The sequence below is a fragment of the Antedon bifida genome, chromosome 1 (genome assembly GCF_963402885.1).
Source record: "Antedon bifida chromosome 1, ecAntBifi1.1, whole genome shotgun sequence".
Taxonomy (NCBI): domain Eukaryota; kingdom Metazoa; phylum Echinodermata; class Crinoidea; order Comatulida; family Antedonidae; genus Antedon; species Antedon bifida.
In genome coordinates this window covers 16,524,566-16,543,128 of record NC_136226.1, presented here as the reverse complement: position 1 = coordinate 16,543,128, position 18,563 = coordinate 16,524,566, and the positions used below count along the sequence as shown (strand labels likewise).

The following is an 18,563-nucleotide window of genomic DNA, read 5'->3' as shown; positions in this document are numbered from 1 at the left end:
TAGTAAACACGGGGTATATCATGGAGTGCCAAAGGCATACAAATGCGGGAACTACACTCAATATTTTTTATTATTCAATGCATGAATTTATTATTAACAACTCGAATGATGTATGTTCTAACCTATTAACTCATCTACAGCCTAGAGGTTGTTATACATTGTCGGGATATTTGTTATGTTCATCCAAAAAATCCAGAGAAATTGTATTTAGCAGGAGAGTGGGAGATGACACAATACATTACAAGACTCATGTCATTATCTGGAGATTTGAGAGGTCTGAGATTGTTTGTAAGCATGAATATGTAGCTATAGCCTAATATTATTTTATTTTTTATCTCCTTTTCCAGGTCTTACAATCTAAAGGTTGGGAATCGGAGGAGACAAGGCTAAAGACGCAATTAGAAAATGCAGAAAAAACAACCAAAAACATAGAAGAGCAACTGGTCATTAGTCAGAATAATGCAGAATGTACAAAATCAGAATTGGCAGAGACCCAGCAGCAGTACATGGCACTTGAAAAAAAATACCATAAGGCCAAGAAACTCATCAAAGAATTCCAGAAGAGGTGTTTACTTGGTTAAATTATCTTGTCTGTTATTTATAAATGTTATAGTGATGATAATTAGAGTTTTGTGATAAGAGAGTCTTATATTGTCTGACCTTTACCCTGAGATTATGCAAGTCCTCATCAAGGATTAACTCACAATTATAATAATATGTACTGAAAAGTCAGTATATTATTTTCCACATCAAATTGCCTAATACAATACAAGATACAAAATAATTATAATTGTCATTTTTGGAATTATAAAAGTAAACCTGTATTTACCTAAATTCTTCTTAGGGCAAAGGGTTAGGTTTAAAGAACAAAAGAAGTCTCTGCTTACGGAGAACTGATCCTCTGCTTAGAGAAAAAAATTAAGACAAAAGATTTTCAATCTAGTATGAATATATATTCTCTTCACCTGATGATGGGCTATGCCCGAAACATGTCGTAAAAATAAATCTATATTGAGGCAGTTTTAACTTATTTGATCTTGATTTTTTTCTATATCCTGCCTATGCAGCTCTTTGATTTATATATATATATATGCGTGCGTACAACTGAGGACTAGTGCTGTTCCGCCGTACCACGCCGAGAGTGTTAAAGAGTCGCTATCCAATCGAGTTCGAACAATACCATGAAAGCCCCAGTGGTCTAATGGTTAGGACATCTGCATATCAAGCAGGCGGTCCGAGTTCGAGTCTCGGTTGGGGCGACTTTTTTTCATTCTCACAGATTCCCTCATCTTTATCGTTTCAAATTAATTAATTAAATTTCAGTATATCACCGGGCGGTTTAGAATGAATGTTCTTTGCCTGATTTGTTTATATATATATATAAACACCACTATGCTTTATATTAATATTACTGCACTTTGATACCTTGGCACTTAATACAGTAATTCAAATATATTCAAAAGTACAAATAAATCTATAAATTAATCATTTACCCATGCTTTCATTTTTAATGCCGAATTGAAAATTGCCACTTAGGAAAGTAGACTAATTGACAGCATATTATGAACTAAAACTGTTACCTCCCCACCCCAGTATGGTGGAGTCCATTATGGTTGATTATTGTCCATGTGTTTATTGTTTGATTTATATTCCTTGAAACTTATATCATAAAGTTTTAATATTAATTTTAAATAACTGATGATTTAATATAATATTAAATCAAATATGAATACTAGCACATTTTGCTAGAACTCCACTGGCTGTGCTGGCTGTCATTTCATATGAACAGATGTTTTTTGGGAAAAACCTAATTTTAAATTGAATAATATGTACTGAATAGTCAGGCTTTAAATGAAGTGTTCACACCAAACATTTTGAGAATGTTTTTTTAAACTTGAATACTTCAGTGTTAATCTTAATTGACTGATTTGATTTAATATCGAATTGAACAATTAACAAACTCACAATTGTCTGTCTCAAATTTGATAATATGAGCGAATGCTTTTGAAATATTATTAGGTATATGTTTTAACCATTGATATAAATCAAGCTTAAATTGAAAGAATTGAAGTTACAATGTAACCTACATAATTCTATTGTAGAGCTGAATATGGTTATAATTGTCCCGCCAGATGGTCATTGCCTTGTCCTTCTGATGGGATGTAAAGCAATCCTGTGTACATATTCTGCATGTTAAAATTCTGATCTTAGAAATTATTTTTTTTTTATGTTCGCTGAAGGAAATGGGTTTTTTTTTCTAAAAATCAGATAGCAAGAGTCAAAGAAAAAAAAAAGAAGGCCATGTTTTATTTATTTAAAAACAATATTTAAAAAAAATAACATATTGAATACTGTAAACTCTTTACTTTTTTCTACATCCCTAAAAAATAATTACTAGATCATTGACCATATGATGCAGCTCTAGATTTACACTGTTGCTATAATGATATTTATGTATGATTACATTTTTTCAGGGAGGAAGAGTTTTTGTTGAGGGAAAATGATCAATTGAAACTAATACAAGAACGAGATCGGAAACAACAGGAAAATATTGACAAATTACAGAATAGAGTAAGTTAATGAATGCTATTTCAATAAAATAATTTATTTAACCATTTAATAAAGTAGCCTTTACTTGAGTTCATGTCACCCGATTTTAAAAGATAAATGGATAATCTATAGCAATTATTAAATGTTAACTGCTGTTCACACTTTGGTTGATTAAAAATATACCTGTACCAAAATTGATTAAGGACGATACAAGAATGAAATTGGAAATAGCAAAAAAATATTGACAAACTTATAGTTTGGTTCCCACTAGCAAAGGAGGCAAGCGAATTGACCAATCAAAAGCAACAGAATATTCCAACTATTGCTTATGATTGTTCAATCCACTCAAGGTGTGGCTTATGGCCATGTGTTGCACTGTTACATTTATCTCCACAATGGCAATATACACCATGTATCCAGGATACACTTCATATGCGCAGGGCTTGATATTTCACTAGTCCAGCATGAAAAGTCTAGTAATATTGGCTCTGGGCTAGACAACCTAACTTCCTACAAATGTTGGAACGAATGACCATGGCAAATAATGCTCGCAAAAATGAGGTGCGACTTGGCAGGTCAGAAATGCGTAGTAAAAAATGAGTGGGCTTAAACTCGCAATAAACTAGTAGTCAAATAATTACAATTAAAAGTCGAGCCCTGATGTGGTATATTTTTAACTCTGCATTATAACAACAATCATTGTATAATAAGCTTTGTTTATTTCACAGATCAAATATTTGGAAAGTGGTGGATCTGTTTCTCCAAAATCGTATCAGCTGTCGCCTATGGAAGATGGAGGAGGTTGGAAGCCATTATATAATTTCTTTTTAATTAGCTTGTGTGGTTTGGTTTCCTACATTGTTTGATTTTTTTTTATTAACAGCCAAAACTGATTTATTGCTCGGTTTAAATTTCCAATTAATTTCGAGTCCAGTAAAGATAACGGTATTGTATTTGATACGTGTCAATATCAATGTAAAAGACAAAAAAACAAAATGTTTGTTTGAATTTAATTTAAAGTGTATGTATACATGGTTAGGGTTTATACAGATCTGTCGATCATTTTGATCTGTGATGTCTAACCTTAATTGTTTTGTAATTCATTTCATGTGTTAAGCCGTGTCTACACTATAAAACTTTATGTGACAAAAAATGTGATGGACATGATGATGTCATATCACTACCATATTTGGGCACATCACACTTTTTTTGTCAAACTCGTTTGATAGTGTAGACTGAGCTTTAAAAGCTTCATGTCATCCAACTTCTTCAGCTAACTAGGGACTTAATATTAATTCAGTTTTAAACTGGAATTAATGCTTGTTCTGGGCACTATTGGAAAATAGGGCCCCAAAACTATTGTGATTTATGTTTGAAGAAATACGTCCATGCACAATCAGTTGTCAGGTAGTGTCTGCTGGGCTACTACCCCTTACATCTGCCTATGATTTTCCAATAGTAGTACCCTGTTAATTGCTATACTAACTGGTTATTAAATCATGATTGAAATCTTCATATAAAATATTCATGCCTTAATTCTCTTTCAGTGCCCTGCTAATTTCTATGTTATTGATTATTAAATTGTAATGTTTTTTTATTAGAAGCAGGAGCTTTATTCCAACCAACTAGAATTGCATCATTTGAAGATATTCTAGAAGCTGAGGGAATGAAAGAAGCGATTTTAAATGAAACTATTGAAGGTAAATAATGTGAAAACACATACACAAAAACATTAATAATTTATTTCAATGATACATGTAATACAGTACATTTAGCCTAAGTAATTAAATTAATAAAATTGTACTTTTGCATCATTTGTGCAGTCAAATTATGAATAAATGAAACATAAGGACATTGTATCGGCGGAAACATCAAAGAACAAACTGATTGCTCTCGCCTGTATAACTTGAGCATTATTAAAATATGAATTTTTTTATTTTGATTATTACATTGTTCCGGGAAAACTCCTAAAGCTATGTTAATCTCCGTAATTTTATACAAGTAGGGATAACAATGCAAAATTAAAAGTTGTTATTTTTCAACCAATTTAAACATTATTTGTTAGTATTTTGTTTCAATATTCCAATAAAGAAAGAATTACGAATATCTGACTTGTAGTTTTCGAAATATAGGGTCTAAAACATCGCCGAAAATGAACAAATTGCGCCCTCAGTCGACAATTGTATGAACTACGCCGTTTTTCGCTAAAATAATTACATAATTACGTTTTATAGTAATTTATTTTATATATCAACATTGGAAATATCAATAAAATATGTTATTAAATGTTTATAAAATATATAAAGTTGTTTATTTAACGGAATTCGTACAAATTCATTACTCTAAATTTGTGTAGTAATGATCAGTACAGAGAGACCATGTGACTTCACGGTACACGCAAGAGAAAACATTCCGCTGTAGGTGATTCTCGTCCACCAATCAAATAGCCAGAATCCAAAATCATTCAACCGTGAGCTCTGCCGATCGCAGGAAATCTCAGTTTTGATTGGCTTACGATGACATCATATCACAAAATGTTGGTTTTGTAGTTGGGCCTCGCATAATTTTCACAATTTTGTTTCAAAAATGAAATAAATGGACTTTCTTTATGGTATGTGTGATTTTTCTCTAAAAGATTTGAATAATAAAGGCTTCATATCGAAGAATCGTTTTTTGGCACTTATATTATAATAAATATTTCTCAGAGAAAAAATCACATGGCATGTAGAACTATATTATCTTGGCGTAGGAAGACAAACAAATCCCAGGTCATGAGATAGTACGATATTTTAACTACATTTTTTACATGTTTGGTTGGATGTAATGGAAATAAAAAATAGCTGATCTGATGGAATGATATGTAAATAAACAAATACTCAAAAGAATTATGTTTACAGTTCAATTATTTTCAGAATAATAATACATAAAAATGTGTTTACCAATGGACAAATAATCGCGTCAATGACATAGCGCGCAGGGTAACGTACCCGGAGTTGAATCGTGGCAATAACAATGGAGTAAACTTTCATTAACCCTAATACAAGAGTTTATTATTGTAGTACTTCATGATTGGCTACAGTTTAGTTTACATCATAGCCAATCACTGGGCGTAAAAAAAAACGCAATTTCTGTTCTAGGATAGTCTAGCTTAACCTAAATGTGACATTGTGGGCTGTCTGCGCGCTGACTGCAAGAGACATGGTACGTTTGATCTCAAATTGATTCATTTTTCTATATTCAATAAGAACACAGAGTAGCAACAATACATTGATCCAGCAGTCAGTCAGCAGAAGTCAGCAGTAATAATAGTTTATTTCATTACTCAAGCAACCTTTGCTAATTATGTCAACAAATCTAACTAGCAAAAAAAATCATTTTTTTAATTAACTTCAAGTTAAATTTACAGAAAATAGCAGATCAACGCTATTGAAAAGAATTAATATTTTTTTATATTTACATCAAACAAAAAAAGAAAATTAACTCCTAATATTATTAGGATCCAAATGAAATTAAAGTAGTGCAGAAATTTTAATATATATAAATATGAAACATCTATGAGCAAATTGCTAGGTTTGCTCATCGAATGTGAAAGTTAAACTGATAATGGCACCATGTGAGTTTGTTATAGTGGTCGTATGAGTATCAATTCAATTCATCTTTTAATTCGGAAATTCACATACATAGTCAACAACAAAGAGAACAAAAAGTCAAACAGAATAAGTATATTTAAATTTTCTTTATTGATCCTTTCGGAAATTCATATAAAAATATAGATATTAATTAATTAATTAAAAATATAACAAAAAAATTACAAAATGTACAAAAAAAGACACAGAAACATTAAAACAGTAAACAAAAAAACGGGTAATCATTGCATTCAATTATTTGTAATTTTTTTATTAAAAAGTTAAATATCTTGTGGTAGGAGAAAAGATACCGGTCAGTGTGAGAGTTCAGTGTCCAAAAGTGACCACTGCCGACTATGTAGTGGGAGTTAAGTTTAATGTCCTAAAATAGATTGAAATATTCTGGACACTGACCTCCGGCAAGTACTAACTACCCACTCATCCTTCCCAACAACACTTCTCTTGATGTCTGTTTAATTAAATGTAACATATGCTATCAATATCCAAAAAATAAAAGTCATCAATTATATTATAAATTAAGATTGATGGTTGACTGATCAACTCTATTTTAAACAGCTATATATAGTAACAAAATGTCTTTCTATAGTCATAGTTTTGTCTCTTAATGCCAATTTACACAGGGTGATAACATCAAGCAGTGAACAGTAAGTGGTAAATATACAATACAATATAACAATGTTATTTCTTATGACCATTTAAACAAAATGTAGAGCTGATGGGCCGTTGAGCGGAAAGCCACTAAGGATAGATCCAGATTCTACCTGGGACAAGCCATGGTCTTTTCCGCTTATCGTTACCGCTCGTCTGTGTATATTGGCCTTTACTCTATACATGTCCCTTTGTAACAAAATAACATCACATGACTTCATTTTGTGCCTCACTGTACACATGTCCTATATACTGATTGATCAGGGAGATCAAAAACACTTAATGCTTTTACCACAATCAACTTTAAATTAGATTTTAATCTTGGCTGATTAATACACTTCTAAAATGTTTATTTTTAGCACAAATCAGTTTATTCTGAATTTCATCTTCAAAATACTAAAAACTATATTTTTATATGTGGTGAATTGCAAGCAATAATGTTGTCTATTGTGTACATTGACCTTAAGTTCCCGGATGTGAAACTAAATGAATTATTTTTATTTAGCCTGATATAACAGTTGATTACAACTAATTGATCTACTCATTATAATTGAGAATTTAAACTAGGGTTTAAGATACAAACATCAAACATCATCATAGTTAATCTTTATTTCCTTCCTGTTTGTTGTAGTATATAAAAAATAACAGTAATAATAATTTGTTTGGAGCGCATCTCTCAAAGAATATTTTTGAATTGTCTGACATCCACAGCGGCAGAAACGCTATTGCGGATATGGTGCTATATAAATCTCCATCCTTATCACAAGGGAGCTTTTGATTTGTGACAACCAATGACCAACTACGCATTAGTTAGTTCATTGTCTGCATGCAAAAATATTGGAAAAGTTTGGTCATCGGTCCTCGATCATCGCAAATCAAAAACTATATTATAGGTCCTTAACGTTTTTGTTTACCTGAATACTGGGCGCTCTAGAACAGTCTTGACTGAAGAGGTCCCCTAGTAAAAAGAATAAATAAATATATCTGAGTTCTAAGGGATAATTTGGAGAATATGTGTTAACAGTAGATATTTCTTTTGCTTTTTAAATAATTTTAACTTTATTACGCTCACATACAAAAATTAATTAATTATCACTGGTTAATACAATTTTTATGACACTTTTTAAATTTTTGCTAAAAATTATATGTTTAGAAGGTACAGTCATTTATGGATGTGGTTATGTATTGTTTCATTATACCAAGGTCATTTTGCATTTCAACACTTTGGGTTAGGCTTTACACCCCAGAATGACAATATATACAATTCAGTATTTAGGGAGACATTTATTTTAAATATTAGCTATATATGTATATACTTCTAAAGTAACTCCTCTCATGCTACATGACATCCCCTTTTTTTCTCACTAGTATCCTGGCTTTTTCAACCACTCTCACCAGCACTATCCCCTTCCCCACTATCCTATATCCCTGACTGGCAATGGGACTATCAGACTGGACAGTTACTATGTGGTAAGATAAATGGCATCCACTCCTGCTGTGAATGACGCCTTTTTGTACAGCTCCATCCTAGTGTTTGTCTTGAACACTCTGCATTTTGATTTCCCAATGTCATATTGAATGAATTAAAGAGATCCTCACTAGATTCCATCCCTCAGAATGATATGTTTTTACATGAATATGAATTTTAATGGTAACAAAATACAAGATAGCCGACTTATTTTCTAAATATTACCTTAACCTAACCCTCTAAATAATAGAAGAAAAATGATATTTATTTTGCATTTTAACCACCCAACAAAGAGAGAAAGGAGTTTTTAACCCAACTTGAGAATATGCAAAGCAGAACACTACCTGCTATGCCATTGACTGCTCAACACAAACTTCTGCTTAATATTACGTCATTCTAGTTAAGTTATCGATATGCATATTCATATACGCATTTTACGGGATGGAAATTAGTTCTGAATGAAGTCTATTTTGCCATAAAATATTTTATGATATAAAAGAGTACAATTTTGTAGTGAATTTCGAATTAGACACAGAGGCATGGCAAGTTCATTGCTAATTTAAATTATTGTATTTTTTAAAAAGGTGAAACGCCATTGAAAATGCAATATCATAACCCCAGCTGTGTTTATGCTTAGTGGGGCATAGTAGTAGCCTATGGGGTAGTGATTATGATACCTTTGACTTTTTATACATGCTGGTCCAATGTTTGGCTTTATAAACTTTATATATTTTCAATAACTATAAAACTGTACCAATGGCATAACAATTTTATGGAAAGATAGAATTTAATTGCACTTTTTCTTCTTGTCACATACTCATTATTAGCATCAGTTGCCATGCCAACACACTTAAATAATAGTTTGATTACAGTCGTTCGATAAGTAGACTGATGTGAAAAGAGTTGTTTACGAAACATAATTAAACATGGTGGCCTATTGGTAAGGCATCTGCATATCAAGTAGACAATTTGAGGTTAAAATCTCAGTGATTTTTAAATCACTGATTTCCTTATTTCTGCACTTTTGCATGGCATCTATTGATTTCAGCATTTGTCACTTTATTTCTGTTTTAACCTTTTTGAACTACAGTAGAACGTCTATTAGGCAACAACATTGGAACCTAACAAAATGTCCCTTAACAGGGATGTCCACTGAATGGGTTAGGCCATAGTTTAAAACATTATAATATTGTTTCATGGGAAAGTTTCCCCTAAATAGGGTGTCCGAAAGAAGGGGTTCCACTGTAGTTTGTTTTTGTTTTTTCTCATTTTGTTTGCATATTCTGTTGTACCTACATGATTTTGAATATGCTATTCTCTTTATTGCATACACCTGTACATGCCTGTTTCATTGACTAACTTTGTATTGTATGTACAATGAATGTATGAGTACAGTTGAAATAGCAAATGAAAACGTTCACACATTTAATTGTAAAATATAAATAGATATTTGTCATTTGACTGGAATAACAACTTTTGTTTGTGTTGTGTTAACAGCATTGAGCTAGGCCTATCAAACTCTGATGGGTCGAGTCATGGCTGATGTTCCCCACAGTGTTGGATATTAAGGACCCTTTGATTTGCGATGATTGACAACCTATAAACATGCTAGGTCAGGAGAATCCATGTGTCGTTAAACATCAAAAAGTTGAGGAGCAGGGAAACATGTCTCAATTTCACAATTTTGTCATATTAGGGAAGTTTCGATTTGCAGTGACTAAACTATGTAATGTAAATTTATTGTGCGCATTCGAAAATATTAGGGCGCGTGTCCTCGACACAGGTTTGATAACCGACGACATAGATTGCTGTGAGCTAGGTTGGTTGTCGCAAATTGAAAACAACGCAGCGTTATCAAATATCTAAAACATAAATCAAACTCTCTTATTATTGTGTTATGTTTGTAAAAACAAGGTATCCAAAGTTTTAAAATGTCTTAATTTTGTTGTTTCCAACTTATCTTTATCAGCATCATCCCCTGTAAAACCTTCTGAGAGTTTCTCAGATGAGGGATCATCAACTGCTGATGAATCAGCTAGGAGTTGTCGCACTGAACTAGAAAAAAATCTGGAATCAAAACTTGAAGGTGCTTATAATGTAAGTAATAGTGCTTTTGCATCGGGATGGTAATTTATTAGCGCATGCATATAAGCCTAGTATATTTCGTTCCGACTTCCTTTGGTCGATTTAATGTTTGTTCGGTCGTTCTATCTCAAACACACCCACCATTGTACAGTGTCTGTGGCCTAAGGTTAAGGAGGAGGTTGACCGTTTTTACAACTGTCACGCTCCGTTAAATTACCGTTCCCTTTTGTTTAAAATCAAATGAACCTGGGGTACATTAAATTAAAGATGTATTGTCCCTTGAAACACAAAAAAATGAAGGTCAGAATATTCTAAATTTAAATTGGCCATATCAAAGTAATATTAAAGTTATTCACTTTAAGTCGAAAATTCGAGCCAAAAACAACAATTTTACGTAGTTAACAGCTAAATTAATTTGATTACATTTCGTCTGGAAAATCGTCGCGAGCGAAAGTAAACAAAGATTTAAAACCATGATTATACATTATGCATGATGCTAATTAGGATTGTTTACAACTCGTCACGGTTGAGAAGGTGTTTTCACACAGATCGCGAGGAAATTTATGATTATGCATACAGAGTAGCCAAATAAGCGCGTTGCATTATGAGATTATATTGATATGTTTTGATCGAAAACTTTGACTGGAAGTCAAAGTTATTTTTTGAACCAAAAAACGTCTGTATTTCAGTTAAATGATTTTTTTTCCGACTAATTTTTGGTGAAAGTTAATCACTATTATGATACTTCAAAATGACCCACTTTTTTTCGAAATCTTTTATTTTTTATTTTTTTGGAATTTGACAAAGGGACAATACATCTTTAAATAACTGATTATGTTTACATTGAAAAAATAAAGATTATTTTTAATAGTATATCATATTGATTTTATTTAAAAAATATAAAATACAAAAGGAGGAACAGAATAGAGTAAGTGATAAACATTATAAATTCATTTCAACTGTGTTGTTTTGTCAATTTAAAAGTGAAGCCCCATAAATACCATAATTTAAGTAAGGCGAAATAAAGTGATTTATGAAATAAAGTGACTTATGAAATAAAATTGATCAACTCTAAATTGATAACCAAGCATGAACCTAAGAAGATAATCTGTTTCGTAATTTACAAAACATAATTTTGTATAGCATAAATACTGGAAAAGTAGGGTTTGTCAAGCTTGTTTTTCTATCTTCTGTAATGCCCAGCAAGAACATCATTTTAAATAAAAATACCAAATATGGTCATCTTAAATAAAACTTTATATTTATTTAAATACATACAGGATGAAGAATTGGGTTCTCTATTACCGGGAGCCGGTATGTTAGATATAAGCAAAGAGAAGTCTAAAATCCAGCTTATAAACAACAGCAGTTTAGCAGGACGAAAAAGACCGACAAAATCAATTATATCCGCTACAAGTGGTAGTGATATTTGGGAGACTACTGAACTTGTAAGCTTTACTCTTTTTTTTAATATTAAAGTGTATATTTATTCTAATAGGAAGAATTTATCATAATGTATATATTTATTTTTTTAGAAATTTCATTAAACATTGATTTAATTTCATTTGGGAGGTCAATGGTCATGCCATTGATCTCTCGTTTACCCATCCAGTGGACGCGAACCACCTAGTTTAGACTTTGTTAAGACCTCTCTGTGACCTAATTGTGAGGTAGAGAAAGTGGCAGACTGAATTCAGCATTCAGTTGTCACAATGACATTTGTTTACATTTGACGCAAAAATCTGCCATTGTAACTTTGTCAAATGGCTAAAGGGATTAAATTAAAACCTTAAAAATGTTTCCCAGCTTGAATGGGGTGAGTATCGGTTGTGTATGGTTTAGAAGGAGATATAGTAACAATTTTCAGGTTAGTGATATTGTATAGAACCAAGAACATGTGATAAAATGAAGCTCTTTTTCCCTGATATTACCTTTATTAATTAGAATATGAGGCAGTCAGCGCCACATTTAACATGGCATGTTTATGTACCATTTTTTGTACTTTCTTTATTACATTGTTAATAGGAAACTTCAAATTAATCTTGAGGACTTATAATTTGCTGAAATACTCATAATGATCGAATAATGTCGCATATTGCCGTAGCTTTGCCAAATTAAACAAAGTACAACAGCTACAACCTTTAATTATCTCTCTGACCAATCTATTTTTTTAAAGAAAATTGTAATAATAACGATAATATTATTCATTGACATACACCATTTATGTGAGTGGCAATCAATAGTATGAAAACATAAAGCTATTAAACATAACAGAAAGCAACTACTAATTTACAATGAGGTATAGAAACAATTATACCAACGAGTCCCAAGTGGAGCTGTAGCTTAGAGGTTAACGTCCTTGCCTTGCAATCTCAAGGTGGATGGTTCAATCCTGTCCTGGTGTTAGGGTTGTAACTCATGACTCTGTTACTACACTTCCTAAGCCTCAAATAAGACTTATCAAATAGTTGATCCATCCCTGTAATTGGCGAGTTGCTAGCTATTGGATGTATGTAATTTTTTAAAAACTGTTCCCAGCTTCGAATAGCACATTTGAAACAGTTTTATTCTGTTCTTAGAACCCACCTTTTTTATTGTAAGCGCTGTGAGAGACACGTCAAACTTTGTATGCAGTGTAAAGTTCTTATTAATGCCATCTTTTACAGATTCAAACAAATTCATAATTATGTGAAATGATCTTGATTATTTATGGATCAAATCCCAGTATGCAACATTAATTTAATAAAAGCATTAATACTTATACCTTATTTGGCAACAGGTTAATAATACTCATTCCTATAATAGCGCTTATTATCCTTCCAGATGCTTCACATTAACCCAGCCATTTATTGGATCAAACATGTATGAAAACATACTCCCATAAAGCAGCAGCCAGTAATTAGCGCAATTGTGTTTTAAACTTAGCCGGTTCCCATTTATAAACCTGGGTGGAGAGAGGCAAATGTAAGTAAAGTATCTTGCCCAAGGATACAAGCAATGCGACAAGCTTTGGATTCGAACCCAACGTACACACTAACCTCATTATTATCTGCAAACTAATAGGCTTTTATGTTCTAGCAGCAGTAAATTGATTCTGAGCACACTGTTTAGTAGAATCTAATGCACAAAACACTTTACATACATGCTTTGTACTATTTGGCTTAATTTTAATGGTATTAAGATCCGAGTGAATTTAAGAATATATAGCTTTGATTAATTTACCACTTTTTAAGTTATTCTGCGTCATAGTAAATGTAAATTGTAATCCAGTATGTAGATTGTTAAGTTTTCATTCATTGTTGTTTACATAGATATGATTATCATTTTTAACTTTGATATTCCTAATTCACTTCACAAAAAGGAATATGTCATAACAGATGATTTGTATGTTATATCAAAAGGAAAATTAATGAACTAAGAATAACAATGCTGTCATCTGACTTATCCAAAAAAAAAACCATTTTTAATTTGTTTGTTTTTCCTGCTAAATACTTTAATTTGCATATATTTTTTATGTTTATGTATACAGACATTCTAACCTTCCAGATTTCTCTGTGAGCCTCCCAAATTTTCATCCAAATCTCCTGAAATGTCGGTTTTAGATAAAAATATTTTTCAAACCCCTTTTTATTGTCTTAATTCTGGTTTTTAGAAGGTTTATTTTTGTATTTAATACATAATTACATCCGATTAGTTGCTAGAATGCGCGACACACCATTGGTAAACATTTATGAGAGTTTCAAATGCGTAAAATCTGTTAATTAATTCTGTTGGGATTTGTTAAAAATAGACCCTCCGAAATTGTTAACTTGGGGTTTGAAAGTCTGAGAATTACAGAATTTCTATTTTATCAAACTATTGAAATTAACACTATTTTGTTTATTGTATTTAGTTTGTTAAATAGAAATTGTCAAATTCATTTGAAACCACAAACCTGAAGAACATCATATTTATGTATATTTCATTAAATACAATGAAACTGATGGCAACTAGTGTATTCATTGTATTTGTAAATAATAAAATTAAAATTATTAAATAAAGATTCAAGCAGAACATTGTATTTATTCATGTTCATATTATTAGAAGTTTAGTTAATTTTAATGCATTCTTTGCTTAGAAAATACATTTCTGTACAATTTACTTTTTAGATAAATTTTATTTTTTTAGGAATTTTGAATTGAATTATAATGTTACTATAGAAGTAGAAGTGGATTGACATTATGTAATGACATAATTCACCTCAAAATTACCCACAACTAAGTGTATGACCATTCAAAGAAAAACAAATTGTTTGGATACTGAACTTTGATCTCTTGGTAAAATGTATTATTCTCTGTCCTGATTCCATAATTAACTGAATTTCTGAGAACTAGTTTATTATGAAATAAGTTATAGTTTATTAATAAGGGAATTTTCAAATTATTTTTATAGGAGGAAGAAACGCATGTTGTGACGCAGGAAGATGTGAAAGCAGAATCTGCTGGTATTAATCGAGATGCAAAACAGAGGCTGGCTCAAGAATTGCAATCAAAATTAAAACCGCTTGAACCTCCAATCAGAACTAAACGAGAAAGGTAGTTTTCTTTGACTTCTAGTTCAAAATACTCAAATACCAAAACAGAGATTTTGTCATAGTCAGAGTATCTTTATATTTTTGTCCATTTAAAAATTAACAGAAATTTTGTAAGAAAACTGGCATATCATATAAACAGTAAAAATTACACAGAAAAATTGCACCAATTTATACTTGTTTCTAGTAATAAATGAATATGATATTTCTATTATTTTTTATTAAAGTGCAAATGATTGGAACTGAATACTGCTATTATGAAGTACGATGTTCGTACGTTACTGCTGTTTACCAGCAAGGCCTACAAAACTTAAGCCTAGGCTATGCCTAAAGACTGTCCATTTGATGCGATCTACTTTATGTAGTGCATTGTTTCTCTCTTCTATATATAAATTTACGTAAGGGCAAAATTCGGTAAATTGCGCGTTATTTCTAGAATGTTTACTCGATGGTATATAAAGTTGGTTCGTACTTTCGATACTGACTTTAACCACCTGATGTAACCCTGTTTGCTAATTAAATTGAGTTCGATAATTAGTTATTGACAATTAAAACGAATTTAGGTTCAACGATTTGCCCCAAATAGGGGTGTTTACCGATCTTGGTATACACTGTCTAATGCATGTTCATCTTGAAAAATACCCACATACAATAATACGAGGATGATTCGCATTTTCCTATCTCCTCCTACGATAATTGTTTTTAATGGCTGAAAACTGGTTGAACAGCTCGAGTACAGTATCATAATGTTGAAGACAGGCCGATTTTCTTTAAAAAATACTATTTTGATAGATACGTTTATACAAATGTATTGATTTGCAATGAATGGAACATTCCAAATTATTTGGTTTAACCATGCTTGCATACCCCCATGGTTTAACACAAGTAGGTAAATTTATGGGCCCTTAGAGAATAAACATAAATAGTATTGTAATGCTATACAATACTGTAAATGTGTGTTGGTACTGTTAGATATAATATAAACAAATATACTAATAAACTTTATTACTGTGAGTGTGGGTAGCCCCTACTTTTAGATTATAAACACATAATAATAATATAATACTTTATTACTGACAGTTGCTTCTGAACGTTTGTATTAATTAATAATTACAAATAATATAAACGTTGTAGTGGTGTATACTTTACTATTTCAATCGACTATGACAGTGACAATTTTAACAGTTATTAAATCGGAAATGTTTTACTGTATTTAGTGGTATATTATTTATGGGCCTATAAAAAAAATTTTGTTACTTAGTGAGTGGATAATAAAGAAATATAAAGAATAATTTAATATAAAGAATATATTGTTCCTCTTTGTATCTATCCTCATCCCCAACCCTCAACCCTAATGTCAGATACAAAACACAAATTGGGTTTGTTTAAATGAGTCCAAATCAAACATTTTGACTCATTTTGTGACAAGTTTCTCTTTTGGAAGTAATTCCCAAGGTGCTAATTTTGGTTGACTACATAAATCATTGAGTCTATTTATTTGTTTCTGTAAACGACAATGTTTTATAGTCCTGTGGTACGTACATTTGATATCACCAGTTTTTTTACGCTGAAATTACTATGTATTCGAGAACCATCTGTGGGCACGACCTAGATGGTTTAGTTTTATCATAATTTACCCTAAAACGTACATTTAGGACAAGGAATGATCTGGTTTAATGTTTTTAAAGTAATATTATGTATTATTTATACAAAACGTGAAAAAACGTAGGGAATGGGACTTTAATAACCCTCTTGAACAATTGAGGGGGGCTATATAAATGTTTCTATTTCTGAGTGCACATGGTTTTTGTGGTAGAACATGTCTTCTTGAATAATAAAGATGTAAAACACAGGTCCATTGTACCCAAAATGATTGTTGATCACTTTAAAGAAACAATTACATCTTTTGAGTAGTGGTTTACCCCAGTGTACTACTATTGTCTTTATATTCACATTTTAAGCAGTTTCATGGCTTTAGTAGAAATGTTCTTTTTGTATTTTGTGCTTACTTAAAAAGTGTGCCACTGATATAAAAGTGCCATACCAATAAACTTTTTTGTTTTAACCCTGATCATCTGTGCAAATACTTTATGACGAAACACTGTAAAGGTTTTAGCACTATGCTCTGTTTAATAGTGTTATAAGCTCAAACTGACTCACAAAAATTCGTCAGCAAAATAATGTAAATTTAAAATACAGTATGTATCCATCTGTTCTAACTAGCGGGTTGTAATACATGTAGATAGCGCACCATCTTTCAGATGAGACGTTAAGCTGTTGTACAACAAAAAAATATGACATACAAACTGTGTTTTTTCAATTGAACCATTTAATTTGACTATAGTCACATGACAATATATACAGTACAGTAGTTTCAATTTGTTCACAAGGGAACCAAAAACACATCCTGTTAAAAACAACAAACAGCTTGATGTCTGTTTTAATCATTAAAGAATTAATAAATATTTAATCCCTAGAGTGTTTTGAGTTGCATACAATTTAATCATTTTTGGAGTCATATAAACTCTACCCATCTTTTGAATCATAGACATTTAATTATTTTTGGAGCCATAATAAACTCTACCGATTTTTTGAGTCATAGACAACCTAATCCTCTTTTGGAGTCGCATTAAGTTTACCAATCTTTTGAGTTGTAGACAATCTAATCAAATGTTGAAGTCATACAAACTCTACCCATCGTTTGAGTTATATACAATATATTCACCTTTTTGAGTTTCATTATGATTATCCATCATTTGAGTTATATGTATCTAATCATCTTTTGGATTCATAAACTCTACCCATCATTTGAGTTAAATCAACATAATGCATAATGATATAAACACAACATGCAATCTACCAAACTAGTCAACAAAATGTTTTTTAGTACCCTGAAACAGTTTTGTTATTCTATAATGCTCTTTTTGATGAATATTCAATATTAACATTTGGCTGATTGAAGAAAATGCATTTCATGTCATCATCAAGGTTATCATAAATTTTCATTATTCCAGATGCTTTGAAATTCAATCTTAGATTTTCCAAGTACCTCAAAGCATGGATTAAAGAATAGAAGGATATGCATCGACGTGAGATCAAGGGTTCCTTGACTCTCGCCGACAGACCGCGGACCGCCCACAATGTTATCAGTTTAATTAACCGCATGGTAACAACGAAACGGTCGCGTGCCTAATATATTGTTTACTGCACATGTGCAACGACATTTAACCTTGTTGGCTACGCTTCTTTCGCGCGTTCTTTGGTGGCATGATGTTTTAGCGCTAGCAACAACGGCGACGAACAATTGATACGACGACGAATTTAGTTATAACCTTTCTGATGAGGAATTGTAGATGCTATAATTGTAATTAGTATAGGTTTCTACCGCGATTGATCTACGCTAATGTTTTTATGACATTAAAGTAGCATTTTATGACCTGTAGTAGCCCTACATCTGAGACAATAAATATTTGTTGTCTCAGCCTACATGTAAAATTACAAAATCAGCAAGGATACTAGGCCTAGGCCTTTTCTTCTAGGCTTACTAGTAAACCATATGATTTGCCGACATTGATACTGCCTAGGTAGGCCTTAA

At 31.6% G+C, this 18,563-nt stretch overlaps 2 protein-coding genes across 3 annotated transcripts in view; one reads left to right on the top strand and one right to left on the bottom strand.

Moving 5' to 3' along the window:
- Positions 1-18,563, top strand: part of LOC144844428 (uncharacterized) — a 162,197-nt gene that overhangs the window by 135,314 nt on the left and 8,320 nt on the right. For both annotated transcript variants that reach the window (XM_078701343.1, XM_078701335.1), the window contains exons 9-15: positions 348-565; positions 2,475-2,571; positions 3,279-3,351; positions 4,152-4,250; positions 10,283-10,410; positions 11,679-11,846; positions 14,830-14,972. In XM_078701343.1, coding sequence (XP_078557469.1) covers positions 348-565; positions 2,475-2,571; positions 3,279-3,351; positions 4,152-4,250; positions 10,283-10,410; positions 11,679-11,846; positions 14,830-14,972 — 926 coding nt within the window. The remainder of the gene's footprint in view (positions 1-347; positions 566-2,474; positions 2,572-3,278; positions 3,352-4,151; positions 4,251-10,282; positions 10,411-11,678; positions 11,847-14,829; positions 14,973-18,563) is intronic.
- Positions 963-18,563, bottom strand: part of LOC144844727 (cytochrome P450 2U1-like) — a 38,558-nt gene continuing 20,957 nt past the window's right edge. Inside the window, exons 5-6 of the mRNA XM_078701766.1 lie at positions 1,106-1,390; positions 963-1,055 (exon numbers count right to left, since the gene is read on the bottom strand). The gene's annotated coding sequence lies outside the window, so the exon portion shown is untranslated. The remainder of the gene's footprint in view (positions 1,056-1,105; positions 1,391-18,563) is intronic.